The 17,255-nt window shown below is 33.3% G+C and overlaps 1 protein-coding gene across 1 annotated transcript in view; it reads left to right on the forward strand.

Moving 5' to 3' along the window:
• The window catches only part of DNAH3_1 (Dynein heavy chain 3, axonemal), a gene marked incomplete at both ends in the record, with an annotated part of 122,298 nt that overhangs the window by 89,539 nt on the left and 15,504 nt on the right, over positions 1-17,255 (forward strand). The window contains 7 exons of the mRNA XM_051218648.1: positions 923-1,211; positions 2,720-3,456; positions 6,147-6,307; positions 8,030-8,187; positions 10,036-10,190; positions 12,938-13,352; positions 14,445-14,551. Coding sequence (XP_051070260.1) covers positions 923-1,211; positions 2,720-3,456; positions 6,147-6,307; positions 8,030-8,187; positions 10,036-10,190; positions 12,938-13,352; positions 14,445-14,551 — 2,022 coding nt within the window. The remainder of the gene's footprint in view (positions 1-922; positions 1,212-2,719; positions 3,457-6,146; positions 6,308-8,029; positions 8,188-10,035; positions 10,191-12,937; positions 13,353-14,444; positions 14,552-17,255) is intronic.

Consider the following 17,255-nt stretch of genomic DNA (forward strand, 5'->3'; position numbering starts at 1 on the left):
CCACTGAGCTATCCGAGCCGCGACCGACCTCCTGTAGAACTGAGATGTATTCACAATTGATTGATCACTGGCTTGAATTTGTTTAAAAAACATTTCCAATTACAACTTGTCAGGTCCTGATAAGAATAATGAATGGTAACTTTTGGGATCCTTTTATGGACCACTACTAAACGTTTATTTTTATCGTATAATTGTTAAATAACTAAACTATTCATATTCATGTTCCTCTTGTTATAAACTTTATTTTGACCTATGAACCATTATTATACGTTTTAGCATCCTTGAATTATGCCCGGCCTATTATTAGTCACTGACTCCCACATTCACAGCCACATTTGGCCAAATTTTGTACAAATTTTATTTCCTATTTTATGCTACGTTGTGGTCTGTTTGATTGGTATATAAACAGAGTATTTTTGAAATATAAGGATTCATATTGCAGAGGCTGAGACTGGTGTTCTGGACTTAACTGGCTGGGCTAGGCGGCAAGCAGGACTCTAGGCTGCTCGCACGTGTTTTACGCGTCCTTGGTCCGGTGAGTAATTCGCTGCTTCTGATTGGTAGCTTTGGGCTTTAACACAACTTGACTTTGTGATTATCAGAATAGGATTGTGGAGATTGTTAAGTTTTAACTGAGATCATAAATAGATGTGCATTACTGAGGAGTCCTATACTTAGACGAAACGGCCGTCCATCACTTCCATATTTTCAACGAATTTCACGATATTAGAAGTCAGGAATCAATTTTTAACATTCCATTTACTGTGAACTGATGACTCATTTGAAGGAGAAAGATTATGTTCAAAATTTGTTTTTAATATTACTATTGAAACATATTTAACATCAATAATTCATCCATAAGATTATATGTTGATAAATTTTAAAACCATACACTCGTCTTCACACTGATTTATTTTTCTAGGAACGATATGAAAATATAATTGGAGATGTTCTATTAAGTGCTGGTGTTGTTGCCTATCTTGGACCATATACTGTTGATTTTCGTTCTCGAATACAAAATGAATGGCATGAATTATGTCAAAAATTAGAAATTCCTTGTTCTGAAGTGTTTCGTATCTCTGATACATTAGGTGATCCTGTAAAAATTCGTTCATGGAATATTGCTGGACTACCAGTGGATAGCTTTTCTACTGATAACGGTATAATTGTTACAAATTCTAATAGATGGGCATTATGTATAGATCCACAAGGTATATTATCAGTCTATATGAGATTTGTTTGGTTTTTTTTGCATAAATAATGTTTCATAAAAGAAAGATCAGATTTAATGTGTAAATATAAGCCTGATTCCAACAATTCGCTGAGCATGGAATATAGATATGTGTTAAAATCGATGTTTAGATTATTACTTCAGTTGTAATTTTTGGAACTTATCAGACAAACTTTATCGATAGGTGCCAATTAAAATAACTCATTACTTCATAACTTTCTACTGATAACCATCTATCTAACGAGTTATATTTCAGTGGTGTAATATTAGTAAATGATAGACTAGAAGTAGTATTAACATCAGGGATACCCTTTTGTTCATATCATAGTAAGACTAAATAATTGTTTTCATTAATGAAACTTTACAACTTCATTCATTGAGTTAACATTTGATCCTTAGTACTTTGTGAATAACATCAGTATTGTGGTGTGTGCTACTAATGTCGACAGCTATACGTACTATGTATTAGTAATCGAGAGTGAAATACGCAGTGGTAGAAGGTTAAGAAGATCGAAGAGAACGAGAATAGAAAGTGATGAATGTGGAACAATGAAGTATGAAACAATTGATTGACATTTTGCAAATGAAGTATTTACTTCATGGTTCTCTGATTTTACTAAAAGATTCTGTAACCATGTATTAAGATACATTTGGCTGTCCCAGCCTGTGTTCTTCATCACAACAATATTATTTATCATTTAATGATTGACTCATGAACACACTTCTGACTTGTTTGGAAAATTTCCAACAATGAATTTCATTCAATGTTTAACTTATTGTAAATTTTCAGCCGGAAGTTCTATAGAGTTTAGTTTGTCTTTTCCTGTCATAGATCCATACCGATCGGACAGTTATGAATGAACTACTAAGTTGTTATTTCCTATTACAGTAGGCTTTCAAATATGTCACAAATGAGTCACTTACTCATCAGTGATATCAGATTATTTTATGCTATATTATAAATTGATTAATTGAAAATGATAATGTAGAACACTGAAGTTCAAATCACATATATAAAGTTAGTTCATTCACCATGAAATCTAAAAGATAGTTTTTTGGTTGGAGAATAGAGGTTATTAAGATATCCTACGCTTAGTCAAAATACCTGTCTATTAATGGTTTTCCAAATGTTATTGAACTTCAACATTAAGTTGATAGAACATTTGTCATCTATAAAAGATACCAGAAGGGGGTTTTATGGAGATTGTAGTAATTTCAATAGTTCAGATCATGAGTTAATTGAAGCTAGACAACCATAGAAAATCTGGAAGCACTAGACAACCGTTTCGTCTTCTTGCGGGACTCCTCAATACTGCGCATCGACGACCCCACCTCGTGGGAATCGAGCCCAGAACCTAGCAGCCCCGCGCTCGAGCGCTTAACCAATAGACCACGTTTTATAAATTCAATTATTATTTGATTTCTTCTAAAGTTTTCTCTTTTCACTTTACTTTTCTCCCAACTTCAAAAAAAACATGATGAATAAAGGTCAAGCTAATAAATGGATTAAAAATATGGAAAGAGATAATAAATTACAAATCATTAAATTAACTGATACACATTATTTACGTACATTAGAAAATGCTATACAATTTGGTATGCCTGTATTAATGGAAAATATTGGTGAAGAATTAGATCCAATATTAGAACCAATTTTACAACGTTTATTATTTAAAACACAAGGAAGTTGGTGTGTACGCCTTGGTGATAATATTATTGAATATAATTCAAATTTTCGTTTTTATATCACTACACGATTACGTAATCCAAATTATTTACCTGAAATTGCTGTTAAAGTATGTTTAATTAATTTTATGATTACACCAATTGGTTTACAAGATCAATTATTGGGTATTGTTACAGCGAAAGAGAAACCAAAATTAGAAATGATTAAAAATCAATTAATTATTGATACAGCTAATAATAAACGTCAATTAAAAGAATTAGAAGATCAAATATTAGAAGTATTAAATACATCACAAGGGAATATATTAGAAAATGAAAATGCTATTCATATATTAAGTTCATCAAAACAATTAAGTAAAGAAATAATCGAAAAACAATCTATATCCGATAAAACACAATTAGAAATTGATTCAACACGTAATGTATATCGTCCAGTATCTGAACATGGTTCATTATTATTTTTTTGTATATCAGATCTATCAAATATTGATCCGATGTATCAATATTCATTAACATGGTTTATTAATTTATTTATATCAGTAAGTTGTTTTGTTTTTTGTTTCGTTTTATCAGAAAGGGTTTGTGGAGATTTTTAGAAATTTCACAGATTGAAATCATGAGTCAGTTGAAGCTAGACCACCATATAGAACCTGGAAGTACTGGACGGCCGTTTCGTCCTAGTATGGGACTCCTCAGCAGTGCGCATCCACGATCCCGCCTCCCAAGACATTCGAACCCAGGACCTATCAGTCTCGCGCGAGACCGCTTAACCATTAGACCACTGAGCCGGCATCCAACGGTGTTAATGTCTAACTTCAACCAATCCACGAAGTTGCGCCACCGTATACCATTGTCTTCAGTGAGCTGAGATCTCACAACAGACCTGGCTGAGCACTGATGAGGAGTCCCATACTAGGACGAAACGGCCGTCCAGTGCTTCCAGGTTTTCTATGATGGTCTAGCTTCAACTGACTCATGATTTCAGTCTGTGAAATTTTTTTTATTTTGCTTTTTTAAAAGTCTTTCTTACATTGATTGTAACATTGTATTGTATTGTATTGAAACAATTATATTAAATAAGAACTTTCGTCTAAATTTGAACGAATAGTTTCACAATATTTTGGGGGCCGAGTTAATGTGAGACATTAAAGAGGAAGAATGTTGTATCTGCAAAATCTCAGCGAATGAATTTTTAAGTAAATCCAACGTTTCGCCTGGCAATCTGGTCAAAGATTTTTCAAACAACAAAATTATCGAATATAAATAGGTACATGGTTCTCTGGTTTACTGTATACTGAATAAGTCATCCAATCAAAGTGAACAATGATTAAAGTATGTAAGAGATATGTGGTGTGAAACGGAAAGTGTTAAGATAACAGATTGTGTGTATACATAAGTGATTTGAGAAGAAACTTCATTCAACTATATATTGTCTTCGGTCTGTGTATATTAAGAAAAACATATCATTTTATATATGAAATGAATCAAAATGTCACAGCATGTATTAAATGAAGATAAATAAATAAGTAAACAAGATAAAAGACTGAATTCAAAGATGAATGTATTTGTAATTGAAAGATTGTGTTATTTTAATGTTCCAGTCAATTGTTTAACATATTCAGGTAAGCTAACTGATTTGAAACCGTTGATTAGTTAATATGATATAGACTGATCAAATGGAATAAGGAGTTCAGCTTTACTTATCAATTATTAGTTGCCATGGGACAGCTATTTGTATTCCATCTCTCCTATTAATACTGTTTGAATTAGCCCACATATTTAGGGCTTCGGCTGTTAGTCGTTCTTTGTAAGAATTAAATCCTTTTTGAGTGATTCTTGCGCCACTGAAATCAACTGTATGACCCGATTCAATCGAGAGTATGATATGTTTTTCTTAATATACACAGACCGAAGACAATATATGGTTGAATGAAGTTTCTTCTCAAATCACTTATGTATACACACAGTATACTATTACGCTGGATATAAGGTAATGTAGTGATGTGAACAGAAAAACACAAAAAAGCTATGACAAACTATGAATACTATTTTTTTCCGAACGTTATTTCATTTAATTCAAAGCTTGTGAAACACTGGTATTTATGTTTTGTCCCTAGTTTATTCTACAAGCTATAAGGTTTCGTTTGATGTATGATTCATTGCCATACGTCTATCCGTTCCAATGCTATTGTAATTTAAACGTAACTTTTTGTACTCTATTTTCTACCTTAATCCCCAGTTTTGGATATAAACGTATTTTCCTAATTGTTTGTATGTTTTGGTCATGTTGGTCATGTATCTTTTTTTCACTAATCTGATTCGGAATCGTTGCTGCTACATTGATGTGGTGGTCGGCTTTGCCTATGTAATGAACCAATCGACCTATACTGGTTGAAACAATCGTTCCTCAAATTCCTACTATACCAGAGAGGTTGTTTGAAGAGCGGTAAGACTAAAAGCAGCAAACTCAAGGTCCGAGGGCTAAATTGTACTGCTGACTGTACAGAGGTGTGACGGCAGTATCGTGTTTCTTTCAGACAACCAGCATAGCAGCGGTACTGCCTTCCCACAAGGAAGGGTAGGGTTAGAAAATGTCGACACTAAAAATGTACATCTAGCCTTATCCCACGGATATCTGTCTCTGGCGGTAAGGTCCCAATAAGTACGGAACTAACACGAAAATTACTCACAAAAAGGTCATGTATGACTACGTTGTAACTGACTGACTGATTTGTAACCGAATAGGAACCGAGAATATATCGAATAGTGCTCCCGTTGACTCATCTTTTTTCTCGCGCGTGCTTGTGAAGCAATCAGGTGATAGAATAGTTCTCGTCTCTCTACTCAATTCAGTTAGTCTCACTCACGTTGTCCTAGCCTCAATGTTAAATTAGTCAGCCTATCATGTGAAGGCCTTTATCTAGATTGAGACAATTTATCTTTTATATATTAGTGGGTAGACAGATCAAGGATGTAACACGTAGATTCGGATATGACCATTTAGTTAAATATTACCATCTTCAAACACCTATCATAGATACGTCTAAATGTACAGTTTCAATGGACTTCACATTTATTATTATTAATAACATATTATTATAGAAGACAGAGGAAGATACAAATACACCTAGCTAGGTCTTTAATAATCTAATTATTTTTTTACTTAATAAACAACAGATATTTTGCCTAAGATGATGATTTGTTTGTTTGTTTCCTTATAAAACTTTAGTCTATTTCTAATAGTGAAAAATCACCTATTTTGGAAGAACGAATTGAATTATTGAATAATCATTTTACACTTAGTGTTTATCGAAATATATGTCGATCATTATTTGAAAATCATAAATTATTATTTTCTTTAATCATGTGTTATTCACTTATGAAAAATAAGTAAGTTTCTTTATCAATATGAAATCACAATGATTATCATTATTAATTATTTGAAGACCATTGAATAAATGACGTATTTAATATGCAAAGATGGATAGTGGTTAGCAGTGAAATCCAGTTTGACACACGTTTCGTCCTATTCGGGACTCGCCAGTCGGATGTACCTACATCTCAGAGTCTATGTTCACTCTGGGACTCGAGCTCAGTACCGTTCGCTTCAAATGCTATCGCGTTATCCACTTAGCTACTGAGTCCTGATAGCCAATAGACTGTGCAATGGGGTGAAGTTTAATTTCACTTGGTATTGTTTATTTGAATCTTTGACTGGTCAGTTGTAGTCCTAAACATCGATGGGAACATTCAAACAAACAAGTGAATATATTTATTAGTTTACAATTTGACTACTTATAAGTAGGTCACTAATTATGAGAAAATAAGGTTATATAGAATAATTTATAATGGATAAAATCAGAATAGACTTTTGATTATTTTAGTGCAGAGTCAATCTTTATTATGTTATATTGAAACTGACTGAAGCATAAATAGATCATAAAACTTATTGATCACTGATTATTGATCAATCTGATATGTCTGATTGTTTAGTGGCACTAGAATTCTATCGACCAATTCGCAATTCTTAAAAAATATCGGTATTACAGCAATTTATTCGCTGCTTTGATAGATCAATAGCAAAGCATATGGCTTTGAAACTTGGTAATATGGGTTCGAATCCTACGGCAAGCGTTAGTTTCATCAAGATCGTGATGAAACCTAGATAAGACAGGTTCTCTTGTCTAATACCTTCAACAACGTGTTCTTGACTCTGATCTATGTCTTTGCATCTGATAACTGCGGAAATGTCGTATAAGGACTGACGAGATAAGCCTTCAGTTTCTGTTTATATTCTCGTTCCTAATGAGTTGTCCTTTTTTTGTTGAAATTTTAATCAGATTCCTCTTTATTATGTGGTTATGTAAAGTGTAAACACTTCAAATGAATCGCAGTTACACTACTTCTTATTTCTGCACAAAGGTGTTTATTTGAGGACTTTAAAATTCAAAATCAAATCTATGACTGATGGTTATTAGTAACAGTATAGGATTCCATAAAACGTTTCTCTAAGTTTCAATCAACTTGTGATTGCAATACCCTTCCCAAATTGTGTTTTGTTAACGTTATAGATTCACCATTGTGCAATATTTTTAATATATTGCCCAAATACCACTTCGTAAATGATTGATACGACTGATTATTCCTTACAGCACTGTGACTTAGTTACATCTTACTGATAAACCCTAAATAATGCAATGATTGGTTCTTGAGTTGTACTCTCAGTTACTCTTAATGTTCATGTTCATGTGAAGAATATTGAAGCATCCGTTCAAGAAGTACTAACAGGGACTGGTTAATTCAGTCTTAACAAACATCAACGGCAAAAAATGAATTACTGAATTCGATTTTTTTTAGAACGAGACATTGTGAAGGTAGACACAGACTTACTTCTTACGAATAAACACTGTGAACCAGCAAGCAATGTACGCTGCTTCATCCTAGTACAGTATTCCACAGCAGAGCAGAGCCGCGACTCCAGCAAGCTTAAAACGTATGACTTTCAAGAACCTTACTAATAAGCACTATCCAAATTATAATCAATTTAATTACCATCACTACTTATTTACTTTAATTAATCACTTGATTTAATATAAAAAAATTTCAAATTAGAGGGAAAGTAAATGAAACAGTTTGGCGTTTTCTACTAACCGGTGGTGTTGCACTTGATAATCCTTATCCAAATCCATGTCCTGATTGGTTATCAGATAAATGTTGGTCAGAAATTGTACGTACTACAGAATTACCAGGATTAGAAGGATTTATGGATAGTAAGTAGTACAATTATATCAAATATTATATAAATATATAAGTAATTTTTCATATGTTAATATTGTGACAAACGCGAACACAAGAATTAAGAATATATGGCAGCTAAATTATTTCATTCAGAGAACAGAACATTTTCCTATATATATCAGAGTTAGAACTCAAAACAACTGTCAGCCAACATCAAAGTCAGGATCTTCAATACGAACGTCAATACAGTCCTATTATACGGAGCGAAAACTTGGAGAACTACCACAACCATCATCAAGAAGGCACAAGTATTCATAACAATTATCTACGTAAGATAGTGAGTGTCCGTTGTCTGGACACCATCAGTAACAACCTACTGTGGGAGAGAACAAACCAACTTCCAAATGAAAAGGAAATTGGGAAAAGACGTTGGAAGTGGATAGGACACATATTGAGGAAAACATAATACTACATCACAAAACAATCGCTTACCTGGGATCCTGAAGGGAAACGGAAACGAGGAAGACCAAAGAACACAATGAGTCGAGAATTATTTGCAAACATGAAAAGAATTAACAGCAACTGGAAAAGACTGTTCAGGATAGAGTTGGATGGGGAATGCAGGTGGATGGCCTATACTCCTCCACGGGGGATAACAAACGTAAGTAAGTATATATATTACAGTAAGCTCTGAAGACATCTCTTATACCTGAATTGAAAAAAACACCTTAGCGGTGTACATGTGTATTCTCACATGGTTTCCAATCTAAATTATTTTCTAACACTTGACTATTGAAATAATAGACCAGAATCCAATGGTTCACAATCATGACTAAAAGGAATTTCAAATAAAACGATCTCTCGACCATATAGCAACACCCAAATTACAGTGTTTCATAAAGTTTAACCCTTGTGTATAGCACTATGATAATTAGAAGTATTTGAATTATGGTATAAACTAAGAATCCCATAAATAACGTAATCGGATCAAGAAGTACTAGATAAGCACGACCGAATATACTGTATTTGGAATTAGAAATCAAACATTCAATAAGTACAAAGGAATCATTAGTTCATTCAAACACCACAAGTACTTTAGTTTTAATATAAGTAGTTATGTCAGCTATATGTAGTAAATACAGAGGTATTTCCGACATGCTCTTTAATTACTATGAATTAAGGTCATTCCTTTTTTACTTTTGCCCAAAATCGTAAGCCATAGTTTCGTCTCTACATATATTATAGTTACACGAAGAGTATTTCAACATATTTTTTCTCTACTTATTTGAATAAGTTTTTGATTGCGTAACCGGTACTTAACATTAAACATTTATACCTAATTAATAAAACTATTTGTTTCAAGATACTTGGTTATATTGTCCACAATCTTTTATCAACCGTGTATAAACGGATATATACAATGAATAATATTTGTTATCACGAAGAAAAAACCCGAAAAAACACTAATGTGAAGGAGCATTCTCTTTCTTTTAGCATAGCGATTGTTGTTATCTAGTATCTTGTTGGAGTTCTAACTACAGTTCTAGGCTCAGTACATCAACAGTCCGAATTTCATTAGGAAAAGAACTCGATACCATCCTGAAGGTCTAGATCAATTTCATGGCTTAGATTTAATTACTGTCCGTAAATCAATTCATTTACTTCAACTAGCCAACTACAAGGTCACAAATATCACAAAATTTCTCAATGGTAACTTCATCTAGTGTGTGAGTAATCTTAGCAAATCTATATAGCTGAAGTGACATAAAACCAGCTAAACGTCACAAGTACTCTTAGCTTACCATTACTAGTTAGTAAACACTAAAAATGTTTCATATGGATCGTATATTTATTTACATATATTCACTGCATTTTTAAAGGTGTACAATCTGCTTCAAATGAATGGAAAGCTATGTATGATGATTTAACACCTCATAGATTTCCTATTCCTGGAGAATTTTCAAAATTAGATGGTCTTGAAAAATTGGTTGTACTACGATGTATACGTCCAGATAAAGTGATCCCTGGAGTTCAAGTAGGTTTTGACTGTTTGTAATAATATTAACATTAATAGTGAATCAAACTTTGTTACAAATCACTTATATTTCCAAAAGTAGATCAAATTTATTATATATGCAAAAACACTACTACTTAATAAAATCCCGCGAGCGGGATCGTGAATGTGTACTGCTGAGGAGTTCCATAATAGGACGAAACGGCCGTCCAGTACTTCCAGGTTTCCAACTGTGATCTAACATCAATTAGTTAATGATCTTAATCAAAAACTTAATAATCTCCACAACCCCTGTACTGGTAAAACAGAGTTGATTTCATGCCATGATTAAATGACTAAAATGTATGAAAGTAACTCAGATATTTATTATACAGATTACTTCAAGCTTTAAAAGAAATACTTTTGGCTGAAAAGATATAAGATATACTGAACAGTATTTCAAGAGAATACATTATGAATTCCTATTTAAAACTACTTCTATGATTATAGGAAAATTAGAAACTAGATCCTGAAGAAAAGGTTTACTGAACTATTTTTCATTGGCATCGTGTACATCATATATTATTACTGGTAGGATTATTTCGATCACTTCTAAGTGTAAACGTAAACCTAATTAATTTAACATTTTAGTGTATTCTAATTTCCATGATTCATGAAACTGTAGGGTTATTCAAATGTCAAACAAAGAATTAGATATATAGTTCATTGCTAGCCAACATCCATCTCTGCTTAAAATGCTTGTGACCCAATCCACACACGACGCATATACGCCAAAAGAAACTTATCAATTGAAGTCTTAAACGTCAAAAGAAAGATTCAAATAATCAATAGAAAGTAAACTAAGCTGTACCTTATTGTACAAGTTACTGACTATCAGGACTCAGTAGATAAATGGATAATACAATGGCGTTTATAGCGGACGGTACTGAGTTCGTGTCTCGGAGTGAGATCATCTAACCTGTAATGCAGGTACATCCAGCTTAAGAGCCTCACATAAATGGAAAATAAGGAGAACAATTTAGAAAATGAAGTTATAAATTTGATTAAAAACCCTAAAATATATGAAACGAACCCCTACATAGATGACAAATGCTTCACGTTTCAGAATGTGCTTGTTTGCTACTTTTAATTTACAAACATATTTCTCTAAAGATTTCAAATCTCAAATCAAGCAGAAACAAATCTCGATTATTTTTTGTTAAATAATAAGGTCTATTGCAGTTAATGTTTTTTTTTTGAATTCCAAACACCAAGAGTTATGAAAAGCTTCTTATTAGCTCCTGTGGTTGCTTGTGCTACCGATGTCGACAGATATCAGTAGTATGTATCATCAATCGAAAGTGAAATACCTGGCAGCAGAAGGTTAAGAAGATCGAGGAAAAGAGAGCGAGAACAGAGAATGAATACTGTGGAAACGAAGAAACAGTGATGTCTGAGACGGTTGATTGGCAGTTTGTAAATTAAAACGTTACTGTATGGTTTTTCAGACTTTATCAAGAGATTCTATAACTTTGTGTTGAAATACATTTCGTTTTCCTCACTTGTTTTCTCGTTCCTTACACTGTCAACTGTTTTAAATTTCATTCATAACATTCTCCTGGTGAAAACTTTCTTATTCTAGGAATTATCATCATTTAAATAATTCAGTCCAATCATTAATATATTACTTAATTTATTGTATAAACAGAGACAGATATGCAAAAATGATATAGGCGTTGGAATAATGATTTGGTTAACAAATCGTTATTAACCATGCCAAATATTATCATTCATTATCACTGGACTTGATGTTTCTGTGCTCATTACAGAAAATAAAATCTTTTTTTAATTTTAGCTTCACCGATTGAAAAACCCTCTCCTTCTTTCAAAATCCGTGCCTGACCAAGACTTACATCATTTATAGGTTGTTTAAAACTTTTTCTCTTAAAGTAAACAGTGAATTTTGTACAGTTCTATTCAGCTAATACAAAACTAAACAAAATAGCTAGAAAAAGGTTTCTTCTTGAAAGCTCTTTTATCTATACGAAAGAGATAATCAAATTGGAATGTAAGCTTTAGTCGAAAACTGTTACTGAGTTCAATGCCATCAATGTCATTAATAATAACAAATGTAAAAAAAACTATTCATTTAGAAGTTATTTTTTTTATCACAGTTCGATTAAAGTTGGATAAACATTAAAAACCCAAAGTACACTGAACAATTTTTTTCAACCAAACTTGTGACTCCTCAGCTACATATGTGCACCACTCTGAAAGCTTCACATCTCTTAACATCTACGATAAAATTGCATCACAGAGACAATGGATAAGATTAGACCCTGTAATGAGTGAAGCACATAATTGTATAGATGATGACAATGGCAGACGGTGTCGCAACTTCGTGGATTAGTCGAAGCTAGAGATTAACTCCATTGAATGCTGGTTCAGTGGTTTAGAGGTTAAGCTCTCACACGCGAGACTGGTAGGTCTTGGGTTCGAGTCTCGTGGGGTGGGATCGTGGGTGCGCAATACTAAGGCGTCTTATACTAGGACGAAACGACCATCCAGTGCTTCCAAGTTTTCCATGGTGTTTTAGCTTCAATTGACTCATGAATTCAACTACTAAATTACATAATTTTATGTTCATATTTGTGATAGTTCTGTAAAAAGAACACTGCTGAATTTAATTAGTCTCTGATGTTAAAGTTTATAATACTTTACACCTTAAACTTTCACAATAAGTGAATTATTGAAATTATTATCGTTTTTTCTTCTCAAAAAATAAATAGGATTTTATTGTGCAAAATCTTGGTCAACAATTTATTGAACCACCAACATTTGATTTACCCAATTCATTCGCTGATTCCAATTGTTGTTCACCATTAATATTTATATTATCACCAGGAGCTGATCCAATGAATGCTTTAATTAAATTCGGTATTGATATAGGATATACCAGGGATCGTATACAAACAATATCACTTGGTCAAGGTCAAGGACCAATAGCAGCGAATATGATTTATCAAGCTATTAAAAATGGTACATGGGTTGTATTACAAAATTGTCATTTAGCTGTTAGTTGGATGAAATCATTAGAGAAAATATGTGAAGAAACAATTATACCAAATAATGTAAACGATAAATTTCGTCTATGGTTAACTAGTTATCCATCACCTGATTTCCCTGTTACAATATTAGAAAATGGTAAGTGTAACTTTGTTTTAATAATGACCATCAAGGTCATTAGTGAGAAAGTCAGATTTTTCGCGGTGAATCTTAAGTGAAATCAAAATATATGAATGCTTGTTATTACAACATAGAAATTTTGCATTTGATGTTTATCACTTATTAAATCTAATTTAATAACTCATTACTGTAAATAATATGGAGAGAAAAATGATTGAGATCATGAACCGATTGATACTAGACCACCAGTGAAGATCTGGAAATACTGGATGGCCGTTTTGTCCTATTGTGGGACTCTTCAACAGTGCGCATCCACGATCCCGCTCGCGCGATTCCAACGCAGGGCCTTCAGTCTCGCGCGCAAACGCTTGACCTACTGGACCACTGAGCCGGCATCCAGCAACGTTAATGTCTAACCTCAACCAATCCACGAAATCTGAATGGTTTATGTATATTCAGACTACTTGATTAGAGTCAGTAGTGGGATACATCCAGTGATTTGATTGAAATACTATATACTCATACATTTGCATTCATTTTGAATAGATATTATTGTTTCGTTCTTCCTGTTCAATTTGCAATGTTTGTATGACCACTGATTTTTGTTTGCGAAACAAGTAATCAGTCTTCTAGACCTGCTTAATCAGAGTACAGAACATCTCTATAAGTAAAACAGCACCAGGTAAATTTAAACCTCACCCCATTTTACAAGCAGGTGGCTATCAGCACTCAGTGGCTAAGTAGATAACTCGACAGCATTTGAAGCGAACGGTACTGAGCTCGAGTCCCAGAGTGAACATAAACTCTGAGATGTAGGTACATCCAACTGACGAGTCCCAAATAGGACGAAACACTCGTCCTGGATTTTACTGCTAGCCACTATCCATCTTTGCATAAACAGCTTATGACTTAAAGCAATATCAAGGCAATCCGCACCGTATGCACATATACTAACAAGAGACTGATCAATTACAGTCCTAAATAACAATCAGAAGATACAAGTAAAAAATAATTAAATTAATTATCTTGTTGAATTATAAACATTGTGTAAAAAGGAAGAATTATACACTATCATCTGTATTCACTATTTTCTTTTCACATATATCATAGGTGTTAAAATGACAAATGAACCACCAAAAGGTTTGCGATCGAATTTATTACGTTCTTATTTAAATGATCCTATATCAGATCCAATATTCTATAATGGTTGTACAAAAGTAAGTGAACAACAGACATTTATAAAAACAAGATTAATAAAATATAACATCTACCCAGTACTCTACAATGAATAGTAATTAGTAAATGAATATTATTTATTGACAGAAATCCCATTCTTTCTTATCCCCTGAATATAAAATGGTGACCTTGTAGTTAAGCTTTAAGATTTCAGTAAATGGATCAAAGGTTAAAACTTTACCCCACCTAATTTGTTATGAATAATCAGGTATTAATGTCAAGCCGTCACAAAATAAAATGTGATAAAATACTGGTAAACTAAACTTACAACAAAACTATCATCACTGTTAACAATTAAAAGGCGAAGTGATAATTATCAACTATTACTAGAAACTTTTGACCACTGAATATCCAATCGGATAAATGTTTGACTATAAATATCCCAGAAAACATTTCAGGTATTCCTTAGTTTTCTTGTATATAGGCCGTCAGCCACATTTACTTCATGAATGAGCTCAGTGCCTTTGTGAAACTATTGTATAGCACTTTGTAGATCTACCTGATCTTAAAGTGATTTCGATCACTGAATAAATCTTAATATTTGGATAGACAATTAAAACAAAACAAAAAAACATTCTTCATCACTTTGTTCATAATAGATATTGTGACATTGCTCAGAATCGACCACAATGGTGTAGATGTATACACTCTCTATCTTCCTTTAAACTATGAGATTAAAATCGCTTCATATCTTTCTTACTATGAACTAATTCTCCCTTCCTGTACTATATCCTAATATGCAATCTTTCTTTTATATATTACCACCATTGAATTAACTATGAATCCGGTGTTCATCTTGCTGTACTAATGAGGTATGTCAACTTGGACTGATGCATATATATGCCTAGTCCTACGTTGTAACTGACTTACCTGTAGTATTTCTAGAAAATCTTATCATTTCATGAGTCTTATAGAATTAGACAGTTTCTCGACTAAAATCATTCTTTAACATTCCTATGTAAATCAAATGTAACATATTTAAATACCTTCAAAATTAGTTTTACATTATATCAATTTAAATATAATCATTAAATCAGGAAATAGTTTGTTTCTTTAATAAACAGATCCTTTTCAACAAGTTTATTTTCAAAAGATGTACAATCCTATTTATATATGATAAACTATCGATCAATGAATAGTTATATCAAAATGGGGATTTGTGGAGATTGTAGGGATTTTAACAGTCGATCTAAGCTAGACCATGATTGAGAACCTGAAAGCATTGAATAACCGTTCCGATGTATTATGTCTAACTTCAATCGATCCATGATCTTGTGCAACCCTTCAACCGGCTCAGTGATCTAGAGGTTCAATAGTGGTTTAACTTAGATTGACTCATGAATCCAATTGTTAGGATAATCATATGTCAGTTAAAATTTGATTAATTACTAATGTGTAAAAAGTAGTTATTAAAGGAGAAACTATACGAAATATGAGAAATATGTAATCGATAGGGTGAAAAGTGAAATGGTAGGTATTTTCACATTGAAATAAATATGTGAGAATGATGGCCAAGATATTTTAGTTGAAACAATCTTTAATAAATAAACATAATAATTGTTGTGACTTTATGGCCCGCTTTTTATCACGTAATTTATTCGCCAATCGAAATACAACTTATTAACTCTTTCACTGTACTAAACCAATGACGTTCGACCAGTATGGGCAGACTAGCATCCTTATTGGTTCTTTACTCGCCTAGCCCATCCAGTTGAGTTCAGAACATCAATACCAGCTTCCATTATGCAGATCATTTATTTCAGACATACTTGGTTTATATATCAGTCAAATAGACCGCGTTGCACCATAAAATAGGAAAAAACAGTCAATTAGTGTGTTGTTACGTGTATGAATGTTGATATCACTTCCCGGCTGCCCACACCGTGGAAGGGTAATTCTTGAGGAATCTAGAAAGGAAGTTGGATTAGTGTTGGTCTTAACGACCTGGGAACGTGACTGCAGAGCCCGAGGGACAACTGCTTGAGGCCGGTCGCGCACGGCCTTCTGTGGAAGGTTTTTAACGTGTCAGCTCCGTTTTTCAAAGTGCCTTACCGCCGGAGACGGAAATCCGTGAGGTAAGGTGGGGCGTGACATTTTTAGGGTCAACCTTTTCGAACCCCTTCCCTCCTTGTGAGAAGGCAGCATCGCTGCAGATGCTGGTTGTCCGATGGAAACACCTTACTGTATTCACATCCCTCTACAGTCAGCAGTATGACTTTGCCCTCAGACCTTGAGTTGCTACTTTTAGTATTACCGTTTTCCGATCGACCTGTCTGGCATGGTAGAACCTACAGGAACGTATGTTCCAGCCAATATAGCTCGGTTGGGTCATCACTATCGGCAAGCCTGACCACCACGTCAAGGTAGCAGCTACGGTTGGGATAGGAATTAACATTTATACAAGATCCAGCCAAAAAATGCCTGTAAATGTGAGAGACTGTAACCAATAAACTGAACATAACTTAGGAACAGTAAATGGTATAATAATAATCTACAGGTTAAAATGAAGCTTATAATAGAAGGAATATAGATATTTAGAATCTAGTTACTGAATAGTTGTACAATAGGAATATATGTATAATATTAGTCCGTTATTAGTTCTCGGAAGTTACTCGTAATTTAATCTTCGCTAGGATATAACAATAATAATAGAAAATTACAATCATTTTATAAATATAATAAAAT

Source organism: Schistosoma haematobium, chromosome ZW (genome assembly GCF_000699445.3).
Source record: "Schistosoma haematobium chromosome ZW, whole genome shotgun sequence".
Taxonomy (NCBI): Eukaryota; Metazoa; Platyhelminthes; class Trematoda; order Strigeidida; family Schistosomatidae; genus Schistosoma; species Schistosoma haematobium.